At 45.2% G+C, this 24421-nt stretch overlaps 1 protein-coding gene across 2 annotated transcripts; it reads right to left on the reverse strand.

Moving 5' to 3' along the window:
- Positions 1–1157: 1157 nt before the first annotated feature.
- htra3b (HtrA serine peptidase 3b) lies at positions 1158–24125 on the reverse strand. 2 transcript variants are annotated; one of them, XM_061710314.1, is made up of 10 exons: positions 23373–24125; positions 13964–14063; positions 12315–12447; positions 12016–12105; positions 6476–6670; positions 6294–6326; positions 4160–4274; positions 4012–4069; positions 1747–1842; positions 1158–1648 (listed from the first exon to the last, which is right to left on the reverse strand). In XM_061710314.1, the coding sequence occupies exons 1-10, from the start codon at positions 23788–23790 to the stop codon at positions 1480–1482; spliced, it is 1407 nt and encodes a 468-aa protein (XP_061566298.1). In that variant the 5' UTR covers positions 23791–24125; the 3' UTR covers positions 1158–1479. The 2 variants fall into 2 exon arrangements, with proteins under 2 accessions (XP_061566298.1, XP_061566299.1); XM_061710315.1 differs by lacking the exon at positions 23373–24125 and adding an exon at positions 22455–22577 and having other exon boundaries at positions 1159–1648.
- Between the last annotated feature and the right edge of the window lie 296 nt (positions 24126–24421).

Consider the following 24421-nt stretch of genomic DNA (forward strand, 5'->3'; position numbering starts at 1 on the left):
ATATTTCCATTTATCTGCGACCTAAATCATACCTTTTCATTTCTTCACCCTTCTTCAAATTATAGGCTGCATATAAACACGTAAAATGTCTTCTTCTTCTTTGCCTTAAATTGATTTGAGGGATTTAATAAACCTCAAAGGAATGCTTTCATACACTCAACAAGTGGTATTTGTCTAACCGATATTTAATGGTCCCTAACTACACAGTGGGGTGAAAATAGTTGGAAATAAATCACAGCTGTTGAGAGCCGGTTTGGTCACGACTGGTCTGGACCATGATGTCAGCAGACTAAAGTGAATTCTGTTTTCTCAGCCACATCTCCTGCTCGCCCCGGACGACCCCCCGGCAGTCCAGGATGACCCCTGGCAGTCGCATTTTTCAGGGGTTGATTTCTGATTTTAGCTGAGCTCTAAAGCCTATCATTGTTGGAATAAGGGTGTCAACGGTATGATGCAATAAAAGCAGAAAGCCATCAAACATCTGCAATGGGGAGGAAACCGTCAGAAACCCGACTACAACCCGACTACAACCCGACTACAACCCGACAAGGCGCTTCCACAGCTGGAGATCAATGAATGAAACCAACTTGGAGGTGTAGACGTCCTTTGATTGATGAGACGGTACTGATGAGGAACCTCGCATCCTCTTGATCTGCAGAAGGATGGAGACAAAGTCGTCTCAGTCAACCGTTAGAGACAGTTTAGTACCACAGGATCCTCAATGAGAGAAAGAAGGGGGGCTGTTCTCGCCGGGGTATTTAATTATTGTATTTGTACTGTCGTAGACGCTAGATGAACGCCCCACCTCCACACGGCGTTGTGTACAGTCACACCAGAGCTGGACGTGACTGGGAGCCACCCACTGGCCAGCCTCCAGGACCTCGACCAATCATCAACGACCTGACCAAATATGATTGTTCTGAAATAATGATGGGCTTTTGGAGTCCCTCCTCCTCGGGTACCGGAGACTCGTTTTACATTCCTGAAAAGGAGCAGAATGTGGATCGTTCACAGGGAGTATCCCATTCCACCGAGACTCCCGGTAACTTCACCACAAGCAGAACACGAGACGGGATCGGGCCTCTTTTGGGTTTTCACTGTTTCTCATCAGCTGTTTAAACTGAACCTGAAACGTTTGCGTTAATCACCAGCCAACAATGTGTCTGAGGTTGAAGAAAAAGCATCATTACAGTGAAACATTCAAGTATTTAATAGACATTGAACTGGTTTGGTAAATGCAGACGTGTCGGGTGAACATCTGTTCCAGCGTCCGTCTGCTCTCAGATCTGCTGCGAGCAGGAGGGAGGCACAGCTGCAGATCCTCGACATGCTTGCATCCGTCATGGCTCCTTGTAGCGAGGCACAGCCAGGGTCACAGTGAGTCACCGGGGTGACAGGAGACGCGTGCACTGGCGTGCAGAGTTTCTGCCGTCTGACAGGTTCTCTTCACAAACACCCTGGTTTCCGAGCGTCCTCCGTCTACTGCATAATAATGTCCGGCTGGATGCTGAAGAGCAGGTCGTCGTTGTCCCGCCGGACCTCCAGCAGCAGGGCCGTCTCGTCCTGCAGCGCCTCCTGCAGCTCGGCCGTGGTCACCAGAGGATTGCCGTTCAGCTTCACGATGATGTCACCGTCTTTGATGCCGCCTCTGGAGACACAAAAGACCAGCGTGAAACCTGGCATAAGTAAATTAATTCAAGTTAAAAAAAAGATAAATAAACTGTAAACTGAGGAGAATAAACATACTTCTGTGCAGGAGAGTTTGGGACAACCTCATGGACGTAAATCCCAGAGAGAACATCAGGGAAGTCTGGGTTCTGTTGTTTTAACTCTTCAACTAACCTGGAACACACACGCACAGGCACACGCACACACACGCACACACACACACACACATGTTGATTCAACCCAACCAGGGACTCGGAGGTGAGGTTCTGCCTCTGCAGGACTGAGCTTTGGTCCCGCAGGGACTGAGCTCCCCTCTGAACTCTGAAACTTCATTTTACTCCGTCACATGAATAAAACCTCCATATCTTCAAATGCTGAGGTCATATCCAAAAGTTCCAGCTGACTTTCAAGTCTTTTATGTGAGAAGATAAAGAGAAGTTTTTCTTCATCGACCCACGTACTGAACGTACTGAAGGCGTCTTGAGGGGTTGGAGTTGTAGAGGACTCCCGCTGTGGTGTGGTGTTTAGTTAGGGGTTTGTCTTCTGTTCCTGTGTTTTTCTTGGATTCTTGGTCTGGCCTTGTGCTCAGGTTGAGTCTCACGAGGAACTAATGGCGCTTTTCCACTAGTACCTACTCAGCCTGACTCGGCTCGCCTCCACTCGGCTTGGTTCTTTTCCACCAGGGGTCTAACGTGCCGAGTAGATACTTTTTCTACTACTACTCTGCCGAGGTTCTAAGCGGCTGAATCGGGCCATATCTGACGTCATCACACTACATGCCACCGATTGGTCAGGCGGTTGGCCAATCAGACGTCTGAGTCAGGATGTGACATCATTTCAAGAGCGACTCGCGGCTTCTTGTTCATGTTTTTCGAAGAAATCTGTTCTGTGGTCAAATTCCGAGGTGGAGACCTGGTGGCTGAGGAAAATATCCAGAGAGAGCTAGATGGGGCCACGAGGAATGAAAAAATATTCTAACACGAGTGATTGACAGTCAGCTCAGCCAATGGCTAATCCCCATCACTTCCTCATCCGTAATCATAACGCTACCATGCTTAGTAACTGTTAGTTTTGATTTCACAGTCGCGTCGACATGTTCAACGTGTATCCAGCTGGAAACGTCTGATGGCAGCTCTGCAGGTATCTGTCACACCGTGGTGTGGTTGTCTTGTCTTGGGTTTGTTTTGTCCTGTCATTTCCTGTTTTATTTTGAAAAGTAATTCTCCTCTCGTTTCAGGTCACTTGCCCTCCCTCATGTGTCTCAGTCTGATTGCCCTAAGTGTTTCCACCTGTCCCCTATTTCCCTCCATGTGTTTAAATAGTCTGTGTTCCCCTTGTCTTGTGCCAGAGTGTCTTCGTCCTTGTCCTGCACCAGAGCATTGGTCCATGTCCACAGCCATAGTAATCGCCAATTGTAAGCCGTTTGTTCCTCGTGACGAGTGATTGTTTGTTTGTAATTTTTTCCTTAACTAAATTTCATAGCTGTTCATTTTCCTCGTTGAAGAGTGATTTTTTTTTTTTCTTTTTTTTTTGTTTGTAAATTTTCTAGCTTAGATTCATAGCCCTTTGTTTGTTCCTCGTTTAAGTGTTGTTTTTTTTGTTTGTTAACTTATATCCTAGCTTAGATTCATAGTTCTTGGTTTTTTCCTTTTTAAGAGTGATTTGTGTTTGTAGCCAAATTATTTTATATAGGCAGGTTTTGTGTTTATTTGTTTCTTTTTATTAGTTATTTTTCCCTCCTTGGAGTGTTTATTGTTCTCTCTATAGTCAGAGTATATAGTGTCTAGTTTTGCTTTTATAGCCATTTGTTTGTCACTCGGTCTGAGGTCTCCGGTGAATTCAATAAAAGCCTGTTATCTAAGATCTCTGCATCTGAGTCCTGCATTGAGTCTCGGCCTGACAGTATCTCAGCAGGGTTCGGCCGAAGGAACTGGGAGCAACACTAGCTTTGATTAACATGCAGTGGGCGTGTGGCCCACTGGCTGCATGGCTGCACCCCGAGAAAAACAGCGTTCAAAAGTCCTTCGCGTCGTCTCTTCCTCCCCGTCCTCCGAGCTTCTGTCTGTTCATGCTGGTTTTGAGGTTTGCGTTGGAGGCCTTTTTGTCTTTATTTTGGGATTTCTGCACTTGCAGCATCTCCTTATCCACTACAGGACTTCTGTTTGGTCTCCTGTATTTGGGTCCCACATCTCAGTCACTGACAAATGTTCGTATAATGTATGCAGGGAAAAAGGAAAACTTCTTTAAATCTATAAAAAGAGCATTTCTCTTGAGATCACATGAGTTGGCCTCTAGTTTGCTACGAGGACGCGAGCGTGGGCGGTTTGCTGCAGCCGTACTTACGTTGGCGTGATGGTCAGCATCCTGATCCCAATGAAGCGCTTCTTCAACGACCTCACATCTGCAACAGACAGCAGACCGTTTGACTTCATTTAGCAGGAACACTGGATGTGTCGTACTCGCCATGGTGGGACGTCACCGCCAGACTCCCCTTTGCTGTGTTTGTGCAGGGAGTCGTTGAGGAAGCGGGTGATCCGGTCCGAGGGAATGGCGAACGAGATCCCTGCCGCCACTTTCAGCGTGTTGATGCCGATCACCTCCCCGTCCTGAAAAACAGCAGCCCACAAGCAGTCAGCCTCCACCGTGTAGATATCGGACAGCTGATGTGACCCGGTCCCAGCCCCAGAGTAACCCCCTGTCCCAGCCCCGATCCCGGTCCCAATCTGACCCCCAGTCTCAGCCCCAGTCCCACTCCCACCCCTAGAGTCCCCATTTACAGCTTCAGGGCACGTAGGAGATTAGACAGGTGCAGAGGGTGAGGATGTCCCAGCAGGCGTCAATTTAACGCCAAACATGTCAAAACCCAGAATCTGAGACCAGGAAATCAAACTAATCGAGAGTAGGGCTGCAACTAACGACTATTTTAATAGTCGACTAGTCACCGACTATTGAAACGATTAGTCGACTAATCGGATAATTAGTAATTTTTTCTTAAATTTAGTATGTCGCTTTAATTATGTGGCAAATGATAATAAACACGAGAAAGATGGGTACTTCAATGAAAAATACAGGACTGTCTCAGAAAATTAGAATATTGTGATAAAGCCCTTTATTTTCTGTAATGCAAAAATGTCATACATTCTGGATTCATTAAAAATCAACTGAAATATTGCAAGCCTTTTATTATTTTAATATTGCTGATCATGGTTTACAGCTTAAGAAAACTCAAATATCCTGGGAATCTTAAACTGTAAGCCATAATCAGCAATATGAAAATAATAAAAGGCTTGCAATATTTCAGTTGATTTGTAATGAATCCAGAATGTATGACATTTTTGTTGTTTTAATTGCATTACAGAAAATAAAGAAATAAAGAACACAATATTCTAATTTTCTGAGACAGTCCTGTAGATATTTTATTCAACTTTGCCGCTGTTCATACAAAAAGTTAATAAAATGTCCTATTTAAAACTGGTGTATTGTTGAATCCGTCACCCAGACCCGACGTGCTTTCTCTTCAAATGCTTGTGCATTACCAACGTGCTCCCGTGATAAGCAAGGTCTGCTTTGCAAACCTTGCAAGTCATCTTTTTATTTACCGTATCGAGGCTAAAAGGCTCCAAAACTTTAGAAGTTTTGCTACATGCAGCTGCTACAGGACGGGACGCCGTCATTATTGTTTACCCGCTACCGCTCGGCAGAGACGCTAACGCGCATGCGCGACTCTCGGCAGAGATTGTATTGAAGTGAGACGCCTCACACCGTTGGAAAAACACGTCGACAATGGAATTCATTGTCGACAATTTTGATTATCGATTTTTGTCGACAACGTCAACGAATCGTTGCAGCCCTAATCGAGAGCCCGATCACCTTTCTGGGTTCCACTTTCTTTTTTCTCCATCATTTCTGAAACATCTCTGTTTCTCTGTTTTCAACCCGTCTTTTGCAATTCTGAAATGAGTCACTGCAACAGGTCGCTGTACCATCGTTGTACAACTTGTCTACACCCGGTGAGATCTGGCGCCACTGGATGAGGATAAGAAGCAAAGACTGCTGGAAAACAGTCGTCGTTGTGTAATCTACTGAAGCGAAATACCGCGACAAGTCTAGCATCATATTTGGATTAAAGTGTTCAACGCCGCTATGATGGGCGTTCTCCTGCTCTAGCTGACTCCGGCTACGACCTGCAACCTCAGATTTACAGCTTTAATCAGATTGTGATGACGGTATTGTTGTCCTTGTAAACACGCTTGTTATTGTTATTCCTGCTCCGTGTGCAGTTGGCTCTGGATCATTAATTTCATCCCTGAGTTTCGGTTCGAGCCACCCTGCTCTGTCAGCACTTTTACTTATTATGAAAGGACTTTGGTTGTTATTCCAAGAGATGGAGCCCGGTGGAGGAGAGCAGGGAAGGAGGCAGGAATAACAAACAGTCCTTTATTCAGACTGCAAACGCAGCATAGGCACCCAGACCAGAAGAAACCAAATCTACAGGGAAAAGAACCGAGAACGTGGCAGAGCACTGTCAGTAACCCTTATAGCACACAACATATCCCACAATGCACCTTGCTTCTTCTCACAATGCAACACCAACAAAAAACACGCTTAATACAAAGGACACTCACCAAGTTGACCAGCGGGCCTCCTGAATTTCCGTACTGTCAGTTTCAGCAGAGACAAAAACAGATTTAGACACAGGAGCGTTTCAGAGTGTAAGGAGATAAAAGCTTTAAAGCTGCTGAGAATTCACATGAGCATCAAACATCTGTTGCTACACGTGTGTCTTGACGGTGTTTTTTTTTCTCACGTTGATGATGGCGTCCGTCTGGATGTAATCCATGTCTGAGTCCCGGAGGCCCAGCTCTTTACCATCTCTCTGGGCGGAGCTGACAATGCCGGTGGTGACGGTGTTCTGGAGAGCGAAAGGGCTGCCGATGGCGACCACGAACTCGCCGGGCCTCAGGTCCGAACTGTGGCCCAGCAGCAACACGGGCAGCTTGTTCTGCGGATGCAAGAACATGATCAGGGCACCACAGTGAGTCTTCAGGAACAATGTAGGGTTCGAGAGCAGGGTACTGAAGTCCACTCTCCCATCGGTACCGGAGAACGCAGCTCAACGGACCTGCTTTGACCTGTGGTAGTACCGGATTAGTTTCACTCAAAGCTTTATCTGGACTACCGGCCACCGAGAGCTCATTTTTATCCAAGATAAGATGTCAGATGTGATGTTTGCTACATCATCCTGATCACTGGACCAGGACCAGGATCCAGAACCACAGGTGCCAGGCTCAGGATCTGGATCTACGGTTCATCTACTGATCACTAGGGTCCGGATCCAGACCTGCAGTTCATCAACTGACCACAAGGGTCTGGATCCAGAACTGCATGTTCTCTACTGAACACTAGGATCCAGATCTGGACCTCCAGGACCTTTACTTATCACAATGCTCTGGATCTGGAGCTGCAGGTCTTCTACTGACTCACTTCATAGCGAGTTCCCATTGTTAACCTAGCGCTGTCTTCCCAGCTCTGAATGAAGACCTACATTAGCATGTTTTTAAGAGTTGTGTCGTTAATTTCACCAACAGACCACCGTGGATGGTTGTCGGGTCAGTCTGGAACAGGGGTCGGCAACCCAAAATGTTGAAAGATTATTGGACCAAAAACACAAAAAACAAATATGTCTGGATAAAAAGTGAAAAATCTTGTGTAAGCCTTAGAATGAAGGCAACACATGCTGCATGGTTCTATATTAGTTAGAACTGGGGGAAGATATTTTTTTTCATTATGCACTTCGAGAAAAAAATCGAAATGTCGAGAAAAAAGTCGAAATGTCAAGAAAAAAGTCGAAATGTCGAGATTAATGTTGAAGTACAATCTTGAGAAAAAAGTTGAAATGCAGAGAAAAAAGTCGAAATGTTGAGAAAAAAGTCGAAATTTCGTGAAAAAAGTTGAAATGTCGGGATTAATGTTGAAGTATAATCTCAAGAAAAAAGTCAAGAAAAAAGTCGAAATGTTGAGAAAAAAGTTGAAATGTCGAGAAAAAAGTCAAAAGTTCGAGAAAAAAGTCGAAATGTCGAGATTAAAAAGGAAAGGAAAAAGAGAAAAAAAGGAAAAAAAGAAAAAAGAAAGGAAAAAAAGAAGAATTAAAGCTGCAAGCAGCGATGAACGGGCCCTCGCACTCACGGCCACTGCCCCCCATAAGCATATCAGAAATGACACCACCCACGACTCTCTATGTCAAACCATTCAAAAGTTATAGCAGAAAATTGGGACAACCAATCAGAAGAAGGGGCGGGGCTAATTCAGGCCAATGAAGGTCAAGGACTCCATACAGAATCTGATGATACCACCCACGACTCTCTATGTCAACCATTCAAAAGTTATAGCAGAAAATGGGGACAACCAATCCGAAGAAGGGGCGGGGCTAATTTTCACCAATTATGGTCAAGGACTCAATACCGAGTCCAATGACGCCACCCACGACTCTTTATGTCAAACCTTTCAAAAGTTATGGCAGAGAAAAGTATTCTAGCGGGCGCTGTTGAGCCGTTAGGCCACGCCCATTAATGCAAACCATGAAATATCAAATTTATCGTCAGGCCTGGCTTGCATGCAAAATTTGGTGACTTTTGGAGAACTATCAAATATGGACCAATCAGATGAAGGGGGTCACGCTTTTTGGCGTCTAGCGTCGCCACGGTAACACTTTTGAAAGAGAAAAGTAATGCGCGTAGTCGCAAGATGAAGACGCACATTTTGATGTATAACACACCTGGGTGCACGTTACGGTTCGGGCCGTATTAATTGTAGAAAGAATGGCATAAATTGCACCAAAATTACACAATTAATTCAAAATGGCCGACTTCCTGTTCGGTTTTGGCCATGGCGCCAAGAGACTTTTCTTTGAGTTGCGACATGATACAGGTGTGTACCGATTTTCGTGCATGTACGTCAAACCGTATTGTGGAGCTTGAGGCACAAAGTTTTCCGGGGGGCGCTGTTGAGCCATTTTGCCACGCCCATTAATACAAACCATGAAATATCAAATTTATCGCCAGGCCTGCCTTGCATGCAAAATTTGGTGACTTTTGGGGAACTATCAAATATGGACCAATCAGATGAAGGGGGGCGCGCTTTTTGGCGTCTAGTGTCGCCACGGTAACAGTTTTGAAAGAGAAAAGTAATGCGCGTAGTCGCAGGATGGAGACGCACATTTTGATGTATAACACACCTGGGTGCATGTTACGGTTCGGGCCGTATTAATTCTCGAAGGAATGGCTCGTATTGCTCCAAAATTACGCGATTAATTCAGAATGTTTAAAATGGCCGACTTCCTGTTCGGTTTCGGCCATGGCGCCAAGAGACTTTTCTTTTAATTGCGACATGATACAGGTGTGTACCGTTTTTTGTTCATGTACGTCACACCGTATTCTGGGGCTTGAGGCGCAAAGTTTTTTCTGTCTGAACCAACCAGATAAAGGGTGGGCGCGCTTTTTGGCATCTAGCGTCGCCACGGTAACGCTTTTGAAAGAGAAAAGTAATGCGTGTAGTCGCAGGATGGAGACGCACATTTTGATGTATAACACACCTGGGTGCACATTACGGTTCGGGCCGTATTAACTGCCGAAGGAATGGCATAAATTGCGCCAAAGTGACACGATTAATTCAAAATGGCTGACTTCCTGTTCGGTTTCGGCCATGTCGCCAAGAGACTTTTCTTTAAGTTGTGTACTGATACAGGTGTGTAGCGATTTTCGTGCATGTACGTCAAACCGTATTGTGGGGCTTGAGGCACAAAGTTTTCCGGGGGGCGCTGTTGAGCCATTTTGCCACGCCCATTAATGTAAACCATTAAATATCAAATTTATCGCCAGGCCTGACTTGCATGCAAAATTTGGTGACTTTTTGGGCACGTTTAGGGGGGCAAAAAGGCCTTCCTTTCATCAGAAGAAAGAAAGAAAAAAAAAAAAAGAAAAAAAAAATTCCTACAGATACAATAGGGCCTTCGCACTGAAGGTGCTCGGGCCCTAAAAAAAGGGAAAAAAAAGGTCAAACATTTCTGAAAAAGCTCCAGGAGCCACTAGGGCGGCGCTAAAGAGCCGCATGCGGCTCTAGAGCCGCGGGTTGCCGACCCCTGGTCTGGAAGGTCTGGAGGGTCCGTGAACAAAGCTCAGCTAAGAGCAGATGCTAAGTGGGAGTCATCTAACACAGCAGTCATATCTGATGTCACCATGGAAACAACATTTGAGATTGGATGTCCTGTTGCAAATGTCCACTGGGAGGTCCACAGAGGCACCAAAGAAGCTTCAGAAAACCTGCCGCTGACGTCACAGGAGTGTTTGTCCCGTTGTCCTTATGCAGATGCAGGTTTTTATTAGTATCTATTTTACGAATGCTGAAGTGTCCGGTAGGTATTTCTGAACAAAAGGGTGAAACCTGTCTGATAACTGTGGGTGCAACAGCTCCAAACTTTTCATAATCCTGGAAATATCTCCAACATTAAAGGAGAAGGTTATTCCAATATAGCTGTTCATGTTCTCTTTAAACCACAAGTGACTGGTAAGTCTTTGCTCGCGGCTCACGGGTCTGTACAGCACCGAGCGGTCGACACATCTGTGAACTTAAAACTGATTGATTCTTGATCCCATCATGATTGTTTTACCTTCAGTCAGTTTGGGTTCTGTTACGCTTGGGTTCATCTGGGCCGCTTCTTCAGGTTTGTTCAGGACAGAAATGAAACGAACGGACTGATGGGAAAACCAACACGAGAGCCGTGTCTGGGACGTGAAAATCACTCTTAGGAAGTATATGATAGCATCAAAAGTCTCTCTCCGGAGAAAAGGATGGAGGAAGAAATGATGGTGATGGAGGTGAAGTGAGAGTGAGGCTGAGACTGAAACGGAGAGGAAACAGAAGCCGAGCAGATGGAGGTCTGCCGGGAGACTCCGATCCGCTTCAGTGCTGTCACACTCCCCTCCCCTCCGGTTCCGGTCCAGAGCCAACAGCTTAGTCGGTGGATATCAAACCTCTGCTGGGACCTGGGTTCAACTAATATTGACTTTTAATCGCAGAGGCTTATATTTTTACAGCTGATGTCCCACTGAGCGACTCCCGTGTCTCCAAAAACATTTCATGTGGCCAAGCGCTGATCCAGCCGGCAGAAATGCGGTCCACATCGAGTGGGAACTCAAGACGCCGGTCCAGAGGTCGAGGGTCAGCAGTGGAGGCCCAAGTCTCCAGCTGCTGCCCACATTACGGCGCTCGTGTGGACAGCTCTGGAGCCCAGCAGCGAGTCCCTGTATGGGTGAAGACCAGTGACCACAGTTCCTGGGTTGGGCCCTGTTAACCCGTCTTGAACATCGAATTCTGTGGTGTCTCCTCTCCCTGTGGATCTACTGAATCACTCTTTGTCCAGCAGTCCCCCCAGGAGCAGTTTTCCCCTTGGAATCCCTACCAAGGGCCGTTTCTCCAGACCACATACATCTCAGCTGGTCTCAGCTCCAGGACTCCACTGGCCTTCTTGGATTTGGATCATCGGTTGTACTAGCAGACGTGGACTTTGAGCTGGAAGTTCCTGGAAGACTATGATCTGATGATGTGCATATAGTAGTGATGCACCGAAATGAAAATTTGTGGCCGAAACCGAAACCGAAAATAAAAATAAACACTTGGCCGAATACCGAACAATACCGAACATGGTTCTTCAGCAGTTTTTCATTTATTTTGCCAATTTTTTCACCATTGCATAAATCAAATACATTTGATTTAGGAATGCTTTTCAAAGAAAAAAACATAACATAAAAAAATGAATTTTTTAAAATTTCCCAGCATTATGTTGTTTTGGTTCCACCTCCTGGTGAATCTTATGGGGTTAGTTTTTGGTTGGCCAACGATTTATTACGGGAGTGGCCAGTCTATTAGGTAAAATTCTTATAGGGTTAGTTTTTGGTTGGCCAACGATGTATGTAGTGCGCAACGTTACGGGACGGAGCGGCCAGTCTATTTCCTTATTTTACAACGCCGTTATTAATTGTTCGTTTTTTTCCCCACTTATTCCACCGAACACCGAAAGTGTTTTTTTGCCATTTTCGGCTGAACAATTTCGGTTACCGAACAATCGGTGCATCACTAGCATATAGAGACGTTATCTTAAGGACAGCTTTCGGGTCTCCTGGTAAATCGATGTTTTTGCATCAGTGACGTTTGTAATTCCAGTGCACGGCGACCAGCTGATGGACAGCGGCGTCGGTTGTTGCGCATTGCTTTGACAGGTTTAGAGCAGATCATTTTAAGGTAAATAAGGCACCAGTGAATGTTGAACATGTTGCAGAGGCACTGACTCACCTTCGTGTTGATTTTAATGGTGGCAATGTCTGACTTTTTGTCGATGTCTTTGATGCTGGCTTCATAAACTTCACCGTTATGCATCTGGACCTTCAAGAAACAACAGATAAAATACATTTTTACATTGAAATGTTCCCCAGCTGGATGTTTTATTCCCTCCAGGTGTGTCTTTTTCTGCAGTTAAGACTAAACATGTCTGCTTCTTCCAAATGACCCGATTTACGGACAAGACCGTGTGCAGTATTTTAAGGTTATGTCAAGTTTAATGTCAGACAACTACTCCGGGCGTAGCGGCGTACCTTCAGGTGTTGTTGACCCGACACAGGCGTGGTGCCGGACACCACATGTGCGTTGGTAATGATCAGTCCGTTTTCTGACATCACAAACCCCGACCCACTGGACAGAGCGATGTTGCGACCAAAGAGAGGATGTCTGAGACGTGGAAAAAAGACATGTCAGGACATTTTCTGCGTTGAATGTGTGCAAGCTCATATTTGCAGTTTATTGGAGGAGGAGGTCTGGAGAAGGAGAGAAGTATGTTAAGGTGGTGCCGGACATGTATAACAGAGGAGGTCAACGTGGAGGTGGGACTGCATCAGGGATCAGCCTTGAGCTCGTTCTTAGTTGCTATGGTGATGAAGAGGCTCACAGATGAGGTTAGACAGGAATCTCCATGTATCAAGATGTTTGCAGATGACACCATCATCTGTAGTGAGAGCAGATGGAGGATAATCTATAGAGGTGGAGGTTTGCATGATGAAGGTCAGCTGCAGCAAGAAAAATAACATGTATGAATGAGAGGAAGCCGAGAGGAACCTGAGAGGAACCACAGAGGAACCCTAGAGGAGCCCAAGAGGAACCAAAGGGGAACCAAAGGGGAACCAGAGAGGAACGGTGCAGGGAGCAGAGATGAAGGAGGTCGGTACTTAGGGTCTGGAGCAACTGAGAATGTGAATCAATTATCATCGATAATCATTCGCTGACAGAACCAAAAGAAGACCCGGGAAGAACGTTGTCGACCCTACAACACTGCTCCACCTTCACGGATACCCCATCAAACCTTACTGTGGTAGAGAGAAGCCTGGCTGATCCAGAGGCAACATCTCTGAGCTCAGAGGCGTCTGGGACGGACCGTCACACCTGGTCCGTCATCTGTTGATACGAAGAATCCGTGTTCAACATTGATTTCCAGGAGTTGGCGCGGTTGAAACCAGAGGAAACTGTTTCTGGGTATCACTGGACGGACGTCCAACCAATCAGAACCAAACCAGTACCGGCCAAAGACACGGAGCACGTCCGCAGTGGAGCGGAGACGCTGGGAACGTCTGTTGGTGGTTCTACGGGAAAAGCTTATAGATCTGATGTGAGTCAAGTATAAAGCTCTCTCCCCTGCTCTGATTGGCTCGGTGTCTTCTGTACCAGCAGAAATGGCTGCAGGTCAGGTCGTTTTCACAAGAGATAATTATCACCGGGTGAACAGGTGGAGCTGGTCATTTCAGACGATTTCAACCGATGATGTCATAAGATGATGTCATCAGACGGCAGAACGGTGCAGAACAGTACAGGCTTTAGAGCACCCGTCCAGGAACAGAACTGGAGAAGACCGATCTTGACCGAAGAGAGAACGGTGGAGAACTGTGAACGCAAACTGCAACAGCCGCAAGCTTGAACATCTTAGAACAGGAATAACATAAGAAAAGAAACATTACACACAAGTAAGCTTTAGTGCGAGAACTTTCTGAACGCTTTGCAGGCCTGACTGTAAAAACGTGTATGTGAGATCCGGGTCCTGGTCTGCAAAGGAACAGAAGCAGAAATAATACTTTAACACCCACATTGTTCTCAATGGTCTGATGTTGTTGTGGAGGTGTCGTCTCCAGTTTGAACCTGTGGACAGACATCTGTGCCCACATCGTACTTAAGACGAGAACACACACTCAGCCGGTACCTGAGGAAGAGCTCGATGTGCACCACGGCGGGGGCGATTTTCTCCACCACGTCAGCGATGAAGTTGAATTTGTAACGAGGACTGGAAGCTCGAAGGGCACCTGGCGAGAAGAACCATGAATTTGATCAGGACTAGGGATGGGAATTGATAAGATTTTTCCAATTCCAAAAAAAAAAAATAATAATAATTTTGAAAAAAAAAAAAAAGAAAAGATTTTTCCAATTCCGATTCCATTTTCAATTCTGTTTAACGATTCGATTCTTTATCAATTCTCTTATCGATTCTCATTTGAAAACAGGTCCATTAGCATCAACTTTGTTTTATATCTTTGAACAAAAAAATAACAAGTGAGGTAAACAGTGAGGTCTTAAGAGCCCCCCCAGCCTTGGGCTCCTCAATGGTGTGCCAGGGGGCCCCAGAAAAAATGTTTTGTTTTGAAAATAAATATAAAATAATAATAATAATAAAATAAATATTCTTCAGTAGAAATTAACTAAATACAACAAATTATTTTGTGGCAATTACACAAGAATGTCCAGTAACATGTTCAACATTTTTTTTTTAATTTTACAATAAGGCAAATGGTGCTAACATGATAGGCAGTGTTAGTTTGTTAGTTACCTGCAGTATTAACAGCAAAGGACTGGCTAATGTTGTCGCTGCTGCTAGGTTGAGAAGATTCACTCCGAACAGATCAAACACGCGACATTCATTAAAAGTTATTGCATGCTGTGTTTGCAAATGTTTTGCATGTTGCTAGCGTTTCCTCCCTTTGTTGAAATGTCCACATTGCAAGTATTGCAAGTCGCCCTGTTGTCATCCTTTTTGGTCAAATGTAACCAAACTTTCGAGCGTTTATGCCGCTTTGTCCCCATGTTTTCCTGCTGGGCGCGAATGACGTCACCACGCACGTTGCGTTCTACGCACCCACTGGAATTGATAAGGGAATCGTTTGCAAAAAAGGCAAACGATTCCAAGGAATTGAATCACCGGGAACCGGTTCTCAACAAGAACCGGTTTTCGACTCCCATCCCTAGTCAGGACAACGTTCTGATTTAAGGACGATTCATTCACATCTGGACGAAGAACGCTGCCGCATGCAGAGGTTGAGGTTCTGAAGCTGCTCTGATCCACAAAAGACCAGGGGCCTCATTTATCAACCGTGCGCAGAAAAGGTTCTAAATTCTGTCGTAGGAATGAAATTTAGAATGTGTGTAAGTACAAAAAAATCTGTAATTATCAAACGTGCGGACACCGGTCGTACGCACACTAGTAAGTAATCAGTGATGATAAATCCCACCTGTTCTTAACTGCCGTGCTCGTGCACGGTTAGGGTCATTTGCATTCAGAAACGCCTCCAATTGACCATATATGGTAGCAACAATCCCTTTAATAATGCTTGAATGGATTCTTTCCCCCTCTGGGGCATCATTTATCAACCGTGCGTACGCACAGATGTGTGCGTACTGTGTGTGTAAGAACATTCCCGCTCCAACATAGGTTGTAAATCACGGCATAGATCCATAAGAATGTTTTTGGGGAAGCGGTTCCTGCTGAGAAGCCACTCTGTGCTCTCACTGAACAGATCAGCACGCTCTTTGAAAACGCGCTCCCTGCGGAGGGCACCGTTCTCCAAATCCTCCAACAGTGCGAGATATATTTTTTTAATGATCGTTAACTGGAGAACTAAGAGTTCTGAGGGTCTTCTGCTCTTTTGGACCTTTGACAACATATCGGTGTCACTCATCTCTCTGTTCTTCCTCCTCTCTTTCCCTCTCTCTTTTCCTGCTCTACCCGCCTGGTCTTCAGCAGGAGGGTCCCCCCCTTATAGTCCAGGTCCTGATCCAGGTTTATTCCCTCTTAAAGGGGAGTTTCTACCTGTTAAGCATTATGTAATGATTGATCGGGGTCATGGCAGATATACTGCAGGAATGAAATAGCAGCAGTTAAATGCAGCCTTCTTTAAATATCCACTGGACTTACATCAAATACATCAAAACACAAAAATAAAAAACAGTTTTCTGAACTTATCAATATGACTCTGTCCTTCACAGGATAAGTAAAATGGATCACTGCAAAAACTCAAAATCTTAATTCAATTCAATTCAATTCAATTCAATTTGTATAGCGTCTAATACAACAGATGTTGTCTCTAGACGCTTTCCAGAGACCCAGAACATGAACATAAACCCCCGAGCAATTATTACATTAACAATGGCAGGTAAAAACTCCCATAGTTGGAGAGAAGCCTTAAGCCAAACAGTGGCAAGAAAAACTCCCCTTTAGGAGGGAAGAAACCTTGAGCAACAAGAATACAAGACAAGAATATTTGTCTTATTTCTAGTTAAAATGTCTCATTTTAGTAAAAAAAATCTCATTACACTTAAAACAACAATTTTCACCTGTTTCAAGTAGATTTTCACTTGAAATAAGTAGAAACATCTGTCAGTGGAACAAGATTTCTTTGCTTGTAATAAGAAGATAAATCTTGTCCCACTGGCAGATTTTCCTACTTATTTCAAGTGAAAATTTACTTGAAACAGGTGAAAATTGTCAAATAAGTTATTTTTCTGGTGATGACTCTAAATGTTGAAATAGCAGTAATACCAAATTCATTGAAGAAATTACATAAGGGATGGAAAAGGGGATGGCAGTTTTACTGGAGGGGGATGATTTGGACAGTTTTTATTTCAGGGGGGATGCCATCCTCCCTCATCCCCCCTCAACTCGAGTACTGCATCTATCATCTCCTCCAGGTTCTACATCTTTAGTGTTGTTGTCTTCTTCGTTTAGATCACACAATCAAATATGTCACAGCAGCTTCACTCCAACCCTCCTACTTCTGCTCCAGGTGCTGAATTGTTATGGAAAAGAAGCCAGGCCTAGTTGAGATGAGTAGAACCGAGTAGCTACTAGTGGAAAAGCGCCATAATTAAGGGGGGCAGGGCTTACTGATGGCTTTCATGAATGAGGGAATGTGACTGTGATCCTGCTGGTGCATCGCCACATCTTCGTCGTTTGGTAACGTTACATGCTTCTGTGTGTGGAAGTATACCAGTTGATGATGACATCGTAGTTCAGGACACAGAAAAAGAATAACTCCCCGTTCAGGGTTCCAGGAGCGTCTCTGATTTCGTCCAGACGGATAAGAATAGTTTGATTTGATTGATAAGAATAAGACTATCTGTGTTTGACGACAGCTATTTTGTGTTATTTTATAACTTTATTGTAGTTTTGGTTTCATTTTTTCGTTTGTTTGTTGTTGTTTTGGTTTTTTTTAAGTTACGTTTATTGGAAAGTGTTTTTTTTTAATTTGTGAATTGTTTTAGTTTTTTATTATTACATAATTGAAATTCGATTTCTTAGGAAAAAGGGACAGATAAAATAAGCTTAGTCTTCTTTCTGTTCCCTTTCATTCAAGGAATGAGATTTGTCATTATATTGAACTGTTTTGTTTTTCTTTTAATGAATGAAATAAAGAATAAAATAAAATAAAAAATGATTGCTGCTTGTGTTTTGGTCGGCTCCGTGTCGGTTTCGTGTTTCGTTTGTGTTTTTTGTTGTAGATTTCCAGTGCTCGACGTGAGGCCTCCGTGTGTTCTTGCTTCCTGGTTTAGCAGCGGATGTCACCCCCCCCCAAAAAAACAAAAAACACTGGGTTTGTATGTGTATATATATGTATGTGTATGTATGTGTATATATATGTATATATATTAAATATAGTAACAATGCACATATATATGCCTTAGGTTTTTACCAGCATGGTATCAACCATTAATATGTGTGCAGACAAGGTAAAAAAGTAAATAAAAAAAAAATTTGGGAAGCAATACGTTCAGTTGACATCTTCTGGCTCTCCAAGTCAATTTGCACAAGTCAGGAATGTCCTTCGTCAAACACTCTTTCATCCTCCAACTCTCACAGCCTCATCCAGAACAAAGCTAAAGACGTGTTTGTGTTTCCAGCAGAAAAATAATGTCGCAATCAGCAGTGAATTACGAGCAGCGGTGGAACGAACCGGTCAGCAGATTCCCGTAAATACTCCCAGAGCTTTACTCTCAGAAAGGACAACTCCCGTAAACCCTGAGATCCCTGCATTCCAGTCGGGGCCCGATTCACCAGTCGTTAATTCCAGCTGCACCCCGACTCTACAACCAGGCCCTGCAGGAACGGGGAGACCTGGAGCTGGAGTTGCTAGGCTAACTGACTTGGGACTTTTATCTGCACATGATGCACTTTAACAAACTACCAGCAACTACTAGCACTCCATATTTATTGGACTAGCAGTGTGTTTATATATATATATTTATTTATTGCACTGTCAACTCTGTGTCAGGGTTTGACACTTCCCCCCAGTTTTTGAGTTTCAATTCTGTCCCTCCTGTTTCCCATTTGCCCTGATTGTGTCTGCACCTGTGTCTCGTTATCCCCTGTGTATATCTGGTCTTGTCATTCCTTTGTTCCCTGTCGGTCCGTACTGTTTCTTCCTCCATGTCTCCTCGCAGTTTTTCCTGATCCTGGTTTTTGTTAATCCTGCTCTGCAGCGCTTTTAGTTCTTAGTTTTTTGATTAATAAATCCTTGGTTTTTGCAACTCCTGGTCCTGCTCTCCTGCATTTGGGTCCTCAGCAAACCGAACCACAACACTCTGTTTTTCTGTTTGTCTTCCTCTTTTTAAATGTCATGAGCTGTTTGACAACTGACTTTCCCCAGAGGGGACAATAAAGGTTTCAATCAATCAACCACCAGAGAGGCTGGTCGCTGATTACCCACCGCAGGACGTGATGGAGGCTTAACCTGGACAGTGTTTAACGTCGTCCTGCGTCGGTCATGAGGCAGAGAGTGCGAGCGTCACTGAAGAGAGACAGGTGGAGTTGGACATGTTGGTGGACATGGAGGGAGGAGCACCGGAGGCAAAGACGTCGTTTATACCAAGGTCTGTGTGAATACTCGATTCTGATTGGCTGGCAGGTGTCGTTTAAAAGTGATAATCTACACCTAGAAAACAAGTTCGGTCAAATAGCCTGATATCTTTAATATCATTGCGCTGGATCAACTGCCAGGTGGTAACCACGGCAACAGAGATTTACACAAATGACCTGTCCTCTGATCTGTGAGCAAACAGCCCCCCTTTAATAAGATGCTTTTATTAGATCCAGCTGGTGAACCATGAACAATAGTTAACCTGTAGGGAATTATTTTGTGAATATCTGCAGGATCCATCAGTAAAACTTCAATTTTTGGTGAGTTTGTTCTCCCAACTCTTCAAAGTTCTAAGCACTCCAGCTACAAACTTAAGAAGTTTCACGTCAGGACAGTCTTATTTAAAAGACTAAACGCTGACGGAAGACGTCCTCCGGCCACTGCAAGGGAGCGCTGTGTTCCTACAGTGGACAAGAGTTGGACGACTGCTGGACGTCTGCAGGACGACTCCTGGACGTCTGCCTGACTCTTCTGGGACGCTCCCCAGTCGCCTGCAGCCCGTCTCTCCGGAGTCCAAACAGCCGTCTGCTGCATTTGAACCCCACAGTCCACGGCTGTCAGACTCCAGCTGCTTCATCTGGCTCGTTCAGCCAAGGAGAGGCGGGATTACGGGTGTGTGGGGGCGGGTCCACAGTGATTCATGTCTCAGCCGAGGGACATCAGTTAAACACACAATGTTCTCAAACTTTTCATGTTGTCACAAAAACCACCAGCAGCAGCTCTTCAGCTGAAAACCACCAGGATGAACTTTGTCATGATTAAAGTTTATCTGACAGTTAATTATCAAACAAATTATCCAACACTTCTGTTAGCTATTCAGACGTAAATAATCTGGACAGAGAAGTTTCAACATGAACAGCGACTGTAATACCTAAAGTATTTTGTGTTTTACATGATCAAAAGGATCCCGTTTCTCATGGATCTCAGTTATTATTCAACACAACATATTTGAAAGTAGAAATTAATTCCTAATAATATTTGTTTTATTTCCAAATAAAGTGATTTGTTGATGTGATTTGGTCGTTTTAAGGCGACAAACAAAGGGCCACCAAAATCCTGTGTCACACAGGCAACAGCACCATCAGTCTGTCCGGTTATCAGTTAACCTCAGAGATGATGGAAGGTGAAAAATCTGCAAGAACTGAGCAACAGGAAATCCTGTTGTTTTGTTTCACCCCTCTGAGGGCGAAACCAAAGGTCCGTCCGTCAGTAGTTTTGTTGTCGGTGGTACCAGGTAGCTGGACTAGCCCAGTGCTGACCAGCTCATCACTACCTTTAGCAGGGGGGAATCAATGCTCTGGCAGCTGTACACGCTGCAGTCCTGTGTTGAAAGGATTGATTTTTGGATTCTAAATCGATTCTCATATTAATTTCTAAAAATCGATTAATATGTCTAAAGATCAATTTTTTTAATGATGAAAAAGCAAAGAAATATAGACAATTTATGCAATTATAAGTGAAAACTTTAATGTTTTCATACCTTTAAACATATTTAGAGGCAAAAACATGGCACCAGCTATTCTCGTGTCCAACAAAACATTCCTTTTTTGGGCATAAACAAAAGAAATACCAAAAGTTATTACAACTTTTGGTATTTTTAAAAAAACACTTTGCTGTCAGCTTTTCTTGTTTTTTTCTGCCGCCTTTAGTATCAAATGTCTTCATCCAACATTTTAAAAATTGAATTAAGTAAATGAAGGAAAACATATTCTAGGTTCCTCCTGGGCGCAAATCAATCTCAAAGAAAATGAAGAAAACATTATTAAATTATTATTAAATGTGTAGTTTCCATGTCATCTCAGCTGTTACTGATTTGATGTTGTTGAACTACATCAGTGGGTTTAGTTTCTCCCGTCTTTTTCTTGTTGGAGAGGGAGGTGGTTATGGCAGGAAGGGGGTGGTGGTGGTGGTGGGGGAGAGGGAGGTGGTGGTGGTGGGTAGAGATGGAGGTGGTGGAGAAGGAGGTGGTGTAGAGGGAAGTGGTGGTGTTAGAGAGGGAGTTGGTGGTGGTGTAGATGGAGGTGGTTGGTGTGGCTGTGGTGGAAGAGGAGGGAGGTGGTGGTGGAGGGAGGTGGTGGTGGTGGGTGTCTTGCACATGTCTCTGCTACACCACTAATACCCAGTTTCAACTGTTGAACCTTGGTTGTCATTTACTTCTATTTAAATGTATAATTAATTATTAGGGAATAATCAAGGTAGGTAACATCCCAGATACCAGACCTGGTCCAAACTAGTCCAAACTTGGTCCAAACTTGATCCAAACTGGGCCAAACCTGGGCCAAACTGGTCCAAACTGGGCCAAACCTGGTCCAAACTCGGTCCAAACTGGGCCAAACCGGTTCAAACTTGGTCCAAACTGGTCCAAACTGGTCTAAACCTGGTCCAAACTTGGTCCAAACCGGTCCAAACTTGGTCCAAACCTGATCCAAACTTGTTCCAAAGTTGGTACAAACTGGGTCAAACCTGGTCCAAACTGGGCCAAACTGTTCCAAACTTGGTCCAAACTGGTCCAAACTTGGACCAAACTTGGTCCAAACTGGTCTAAACTTGGTCCAAACTGGTCCAAACTTGGTCCAAACTGGGCAAAACTTGGTCCAAACTGGGCGAAATCGGTCCAAACTCGGTCCAAACCTGGTCCAAACTGGTCTAAACTTGGCCTAGACTGGGTCAAACCTGGTCCAAACTGGGCCAAACTCTTCCAAACTTGGTCCAAACCTGGTCCAAACTTGTTCCAAACTTGGTCCAAACTGGTCTGAACTGAGCCAAACTCTTCCAATGTTGGTCCAAACCCGGTCCAAACCCGGTCCAAACTTGGTCCAAACTTTGTCCAAACTGGTCTAAACTTGGTCCAAACTGGTCCAAACTTGGGCCAAACTGGGCCAAACTGGGCCAAACCTGGTCCAAACTTGTTCCAAACTTTTTCCAAACTCTGCCAAACTTGGTCCAGACTGGGCAAACCTGGTCCAAACTTGGTCCAAACTGCTCCAAACCTGGTCCAAACTTGTTCCAAACTTGTTCCAAGCTGGTCCAAACTTGGTCCAAACTTGTTCCAAACTGGTCCAAACTTGGTCCAAACTTGTTCCAAACTGGTCCAAACTTGGGCCAAACTGGTCCAAACTTGGTCCAAACTGGTCCAAACATGGTCCAAACCTGTTCCAAACTGGTCCAAACTGGTCCAAACTGGTCCAAACGTGGTCCAAACTTGGTCCAAACCTGGTCCAAACCTGTTGCAAACTGGTCCAAACTGGTCTAAACTTGGTCCAAACTTGTCCAACCTCGAAACACCCATCAAAACATCTGGCTCAAACAACACACGGACGAACCAAGTTCACGAACTCTGGGACGTGTCTGGCCCAGATAACAGTTGCGTAACTGAGCCGACGGGTCTGGTATCTGGATATTTGACAAAGATATAATTGTGGAGATCTGTTTTACAGAACCTCTCTGTGCGCTACTGGTCTGTGTATCCAGATGTGCCACCAATGAAACGCAGCCGTGCGTAAATCGTACCTGGGCTGGTGCCACACGGTCCCTTATGGACCTGGGTGACCCCTGGAAGTCCCTGCTGCACAGCCTCCCAGCTGGTCGCCTTCAGCTGGCACACGTTCCCGTACGTGTTCCCGTCGCTGCCGCAGACCCCAAACTGGTCCAAACTTGGTCCAAACTGGGCCAAACTGGTCCAAACTTGGTCCAAACCGGTCCAAACTTGGCCCAAACCTAGTCCAAACTTGTTCCAAACTTGGTCCAAACTTGTTCCAAACTTGGTCCAAACTTGTTCCAAACTGGTCCAAACTTGGGCCAAACTTGGTCCAAACCTGGTCCAAACCTGTTCCAAACTGGTCCAAACTGGTCCAAACTTGGTCCAAACCGGGCCAAACTGGTCCAAACTTGGACCAAACTTGGTCCAAACTGGTCTAAACTTGGTCCAAACTTGGTCCAAACTGGTCCAAACTTGGGCCAAACTGGGCCAAACTGGGCCAAACCTGGTCCAAACTTGTTCCAAACTTTTTCCAAACTCTGCCAAACTTGGTCCAAACTTGGTCCAGACTGGGCAAACCTGGTCCAAACTTGGTCCAAACTGCTCCAAACCTGCTCCAAACTTGTTCCAAACTTGGTCCAAACTGGTCCAAACTTGGTCCAAACTTGGTCCAAACTTTGTCCAAACTGGACCACCAGAAACTTGGTCCAAACTGGTCCAACCTCGAAACACCCATCAAAACATCTGGCTCAAACAACACACGGACGAACACGAACTCTGGGACGTGTCTGGCCCAGATAACAGTTGCGTAACTGAGCCGACGGGTCTGGTATCTGGATATTTGACAAAGATATAATTGTGGAGATCTGTTTTACAGAACCTCTCTGTGCGCTACTGGTCTGTGTGTCCAGATGTGCCACCAATGAGACGCAGCCGTGCGTAAATCGTACCTGGGCTGGTGCCACACGGTCCCTTGTGCACCTGGGTGACCCCTGGAAGTCCCTGCTGCACAGCCTCCCAGCTGGTCGCCTTCAGCTGGCACACGTTCCCGTACGTGTTCCCGTCGCTGCCGCAGACCCGGTAGCCCAGCTTGCAGCGGCAGGAGCTCGGCGAGAGCCGCTTCCCCGCCGGGCTCTTGCAGTCCAGCCCGTCCCCGCAGGGCAGGTCGTCCCGGCGGCCGCACGGCTCGCCCTCGCCCTGCGCGCACACCAGGCAGCAGTTGCAGCGGTCCGGGACGTACCCGCCCGGGCAGCCGGTGCTCGGGCAGCCGCGCACGTCGCATTTTGTCGGGCACTTGGCCCTCGGCTCCGCGGCGGAGCGCTCCAGGAGGAGGACGAGCACGGCGCTCAGCAGCGCAGCAGCCCGCATTTTCAGCGCAGAAAGTGGGTCAAGTTCAGTGGGATGTCTGGCTCCTTTGGTTCCGCTCTCCCCGGAGACCTCAGACGTGAAAACCCCACATTCACAAAAGCTGCATAGTACAATGGAAAAAGGAGAGATTCCTTGTCACCCGTTTATTAGTGCGCGTCCAGACGCGCGCAGCAGACCGCAGAGCCGGGGATGTGTTCCAGACTGGATGGGATGGTTCCTGCCTTTTCCTTGGACCAGGAGTGTAAACATCCAGTCTGGCAGGGCGAACTCCTCGATTGCGGCCACGCCACACTGGAAAAAGCGCGCACCCCTCTCGGCGCGCGTCCGTACACTCGGTATTATGGTGTCGGTTCTGGTTTCAAAGCGAAAGCAGCCTTTTTCTGGGCGTATTGGGAGGAACGGTGTGTTATGTTACTCCCACGATGTTAAATCATCGTGTTTTCAAAATTAAAGCTTCATGAAAGCGGAAAAAAAGAGTATTATTTAATAAAAAAATAAATAGCCCGCATATATATATATATATATATATATATATATATATATATATATATATATATATATATATATATATATACATACATACATACATACATACATACATACATACATACATACATACATACATACATAC

This window comes from Cololabis saira, chromosome 20, assembly GCF_033807715.1.
Source record: "Cololabis saira isolate AMF1-May2022 chromosome 20, fColSai1.1, whole genome shotgun sequence".
In the NCBI taxonomy this organism is placed as follows: domain Eukaryota; kingdom Metazoa; phylum Chordata; class Actinopteri; order Beloniformes; family Belonidae; genus Cololabis; species Cololabis saira.